General features: G+C 38.5%; 1 protein-coding gene across 1 annotated transcript; it reads left to right on the top strand.

The window, feature by feature from the left end:
* The first annotated feature begins 1,475 nt into the window (after window positions 1-1,475).
* Window positions 1,476-2,663, top strand: LOC110111194 (uncharacterized mitochondrial protein AtMg00810-like). The gene has a single exon (XM_020842957.2). It carries the CDS (start codon window positions 1,476-1,478, stop codon window positions 2,661-2,663), a length of 1,188 nt encoding a protein of 395 aa, XP_020698616.2.
* The last annotated feature ends 448 nt before the right edge of the window (window positions 2,664-3,111 follow it).

Below are 3,111 nucleotides of genomic sequence, written 5' to 3' on the forward strand. Positions count from 1 at the left end.
AGTTAAATTGTAATGCTTGTGCTATATCTAAAAGCCACAAGCTTCCCTTCTCTCTTTCTACTTCTCGTTCTACTAAAGTACTTCAGTTGATACATAGTGATGTATGGGGACCATCTCCCACAGTATCTTTACAAGGATATAAATACTATGTGATTTTTATTGATGATTATTCTCGTTTCACTTGGTTATATCCATTGCGTTCCAAATCTGATGTGTTTTCAATATTTTGCCAATTTCAGAAATTAGTTGAACGTCAATTTGATACAAAAATTAAATGTTTTAGATCAGATGGCTGTGGTGAATATTTTTCTAAACAATTTCAACTAATTCTCTCAAAATCCGGCATTGTTCATCAACATACTTGTCCATATACACCTGAACAGAATGGTGTTGCTGAACGAATACACCGTCATATTGTTGAAACTGCTCGTGCACTTCTTTTTGAGTCCAATTTACCTCAACAATTCTGGCTACATGCTTTTCACACTGTTGTTCATCTCATCAACATTCTACCGTCCATTTCCAACAAGCTAACCTCACCTTTTCAAATGTTATACAAATCATCACCGGACTATCTGGCTTTATGTTCCTTTGGTTGTCTGTGCTATCCCTTCTTACCTTCCCAAACAATTTCCAAACTTCACCCGAAATCTTTGCCTTGCGTCTTTATCGGGTACTCCGACACTGCCAAAGGCTATCTCTGTTTTCATATTCCATCTGGCAAGATTTTTCTTTCTCGCCATGTTAAATTCATTGAATTTGTCTTTCCTTTCTTCTATGAAAAATCTGTCCTAGCTTCTCAGCTACCCGTTCAACATGTTTCTACATTATCTCTTATTCCAACCATAGTTCAATCATCCAGTTCACATAAGCCATCTGTTACACCCAATATACCTAATTCTATGCTCAATCAACATATCTCACCTTCCTTGTCTTTACACGGTTCCCCTTCTCTTACAAATTCTTCTTCTAGTCCTCAAATAATGTCCAGCTCTCCTTCTCCTTTAAAACATATTCCCCATCCTATGCTTACAAGGTTTAAAACCAGGAATTTAAAGCCACGCCACATTACCAGCCTGCATCACTTACTAGTCTCTGCAGATCCGACATGTTATTCTCAGGCCGTTAAAAATTCTGCTTGGCGACAAGCAATGTCGCAGGAATTTGATGCTTTATTGCAACAAAACACATGGAAGCTTGTTCCATCTAATCCTGAACAGCATGTCTTGGGCTGTAAATGGATTTATAAAACCAAATTGCATTCAAATGGCACTATAGCTAGACATAAAGCTCGACTTGTAGCTCAAGGTTGTAATCAACAATATGGTCTGGACTATGAAGAAACATTTAGCCCAGTTGCTAAACTACCTACTATTCGGGTTCTACTCAAAGTTGCGGTTACCTTTCAATGGCAAATCTTATAACTCGATGTTTCAAATGCGTTCCTTCATTGAACATTGCAAGAAACTGTGTTTATGAAACAACCGCCTGGATTTATTGATCCATTGTACCCGGATCATGTGTGTCTTCTTCAAAAATCCATTTATGGGTTGAAACAATCACCACGAAAATGGTTTGAAACCTTTTCAAATTATTTGTTAACTTATGGATTTAGACACAGTTCGGCTGATTCCTCCTTGCTAATATTTCACAAGAACTCAGTTAGTCTCTACATTCTTGTTTATGTAGATGATATATTACTGACCGGCAATCATGAGCAGACCATTCAGGATCTTCTTATGGGGCTTTTGACTCAATTCCGGATGAAGAATTTAGGCCGAATTTCCTACTTCTTAGGCATGCAGATTTCTTCCTTCTCTAATGGGCTTCATTTATGTCAATCTAAATATGCAATTGAGATTCTAAACCGAGCGGGTATGATTGATTGTAAACCCATTTCTTCTCCTGCGTCATCTAAATTTCAATCCACCTATGTTTCTGAACTGTCCGCAGTTCAGTCCAACAATTTCCGCCATCTTGTAGGTGCATTGCAATATTTGACTATTACACGTCCTGATATAGCTTTCACGGTAAATAAACTCTGCCAATATATGCATCGGCCTCTTGAAGATCATTTTCTTATGCTCAAACGGCTTCTACGCTATGTTAAAGGTACCATATCATATGGATTGCCAATCTTACCTAGTTCACTTGAACTATCTGCTTTTTCCGATTCTGATTGGGCGGGTGATCCCGTTGATCGTAAGTCAACTTCTGGTTATTGTACATTTCTTGGTACCTCACTTATATCTTGGCAAGTTAAGAAACAGAAGACTGTTGCTCGATCTTCCACTGAAGCCGAGTACCGTGCTCTTGCTACGGCCACTACTAACATTATTTGGCTCAGACGTTTGCTAGAGGAATTCCAACTTGATCTTTCACAACCTACTCAGCTCTTTTGTGATAATATTTCTGCTATGGCCATTGCTACCAATCCTATCTTTCATGCGAGGATGAAGCATATCGAGATTGATTTTCAGTTTATTCGTGACTGTCTGAAGAATCGCGTCCTCCAGCTAGCTCACATACATTCTCAAGATCAGCTTGCTGATTTATTCACCAAGTCTCTATCTATTCCTCGTTTTGTTGCTCTTAGAAACAAGCTAACCATCTCGAAATCTCCTGTTAGCTTGTGGGGCGGTGATAAGCTAGCTAAAAAGTAAAGAGCTGATAAGCATGCCGCCTAAATAAGCTCTTTCTCTTATATGCAGGTAATGCAATGCCCACTCGTTTGCGGCATCAGGAACAGTGTGAGAGCACTCATGCTTAACCGTTAATCACTAATGGCTTGCATCATGACCGTTGTTGTCATGGTCATCTTCTCCGCTTGAGTTAATATAAATGAATGTATTAGCTACCGTTCAAGGCAATGAATAAATGAGCTCTTAGCATATACTGTTCTATCATCTTGCTTCTTCTTCTATACTCTGTTTCTCTGTTCACTGTTCTTTTGCAGGTTACAGATAAGAAGGAAGTTATTTAAATCATCCAGAGAATACGCAAGAGTTTTTTAGTGATTCAGTTGAATCAACTGCGCTCACTAAAAGGTATATGTTGCAAAATTCCACTGTTATATAAGAAGTGTATGAAAGGATTTCCACTAAGACTAGC

This window comes from Dendrobium catenatum, unplaced genomic scaffold (assembly GCF_001605985.2).
Source record: "Dendrobium catenatum unplaced genomic scaffold, ASM160598v2 fragScaff_scaffold_556, whole genome shotgun sequence".
NCBI classification, from domain to species: domain Eukaryota; kingdom Viridiplantae; phylum Streptophyta; class Magnoliopsida; order Asparagales; family Orchidaceae; genus Dendrobium; species Dendrobium catenatum.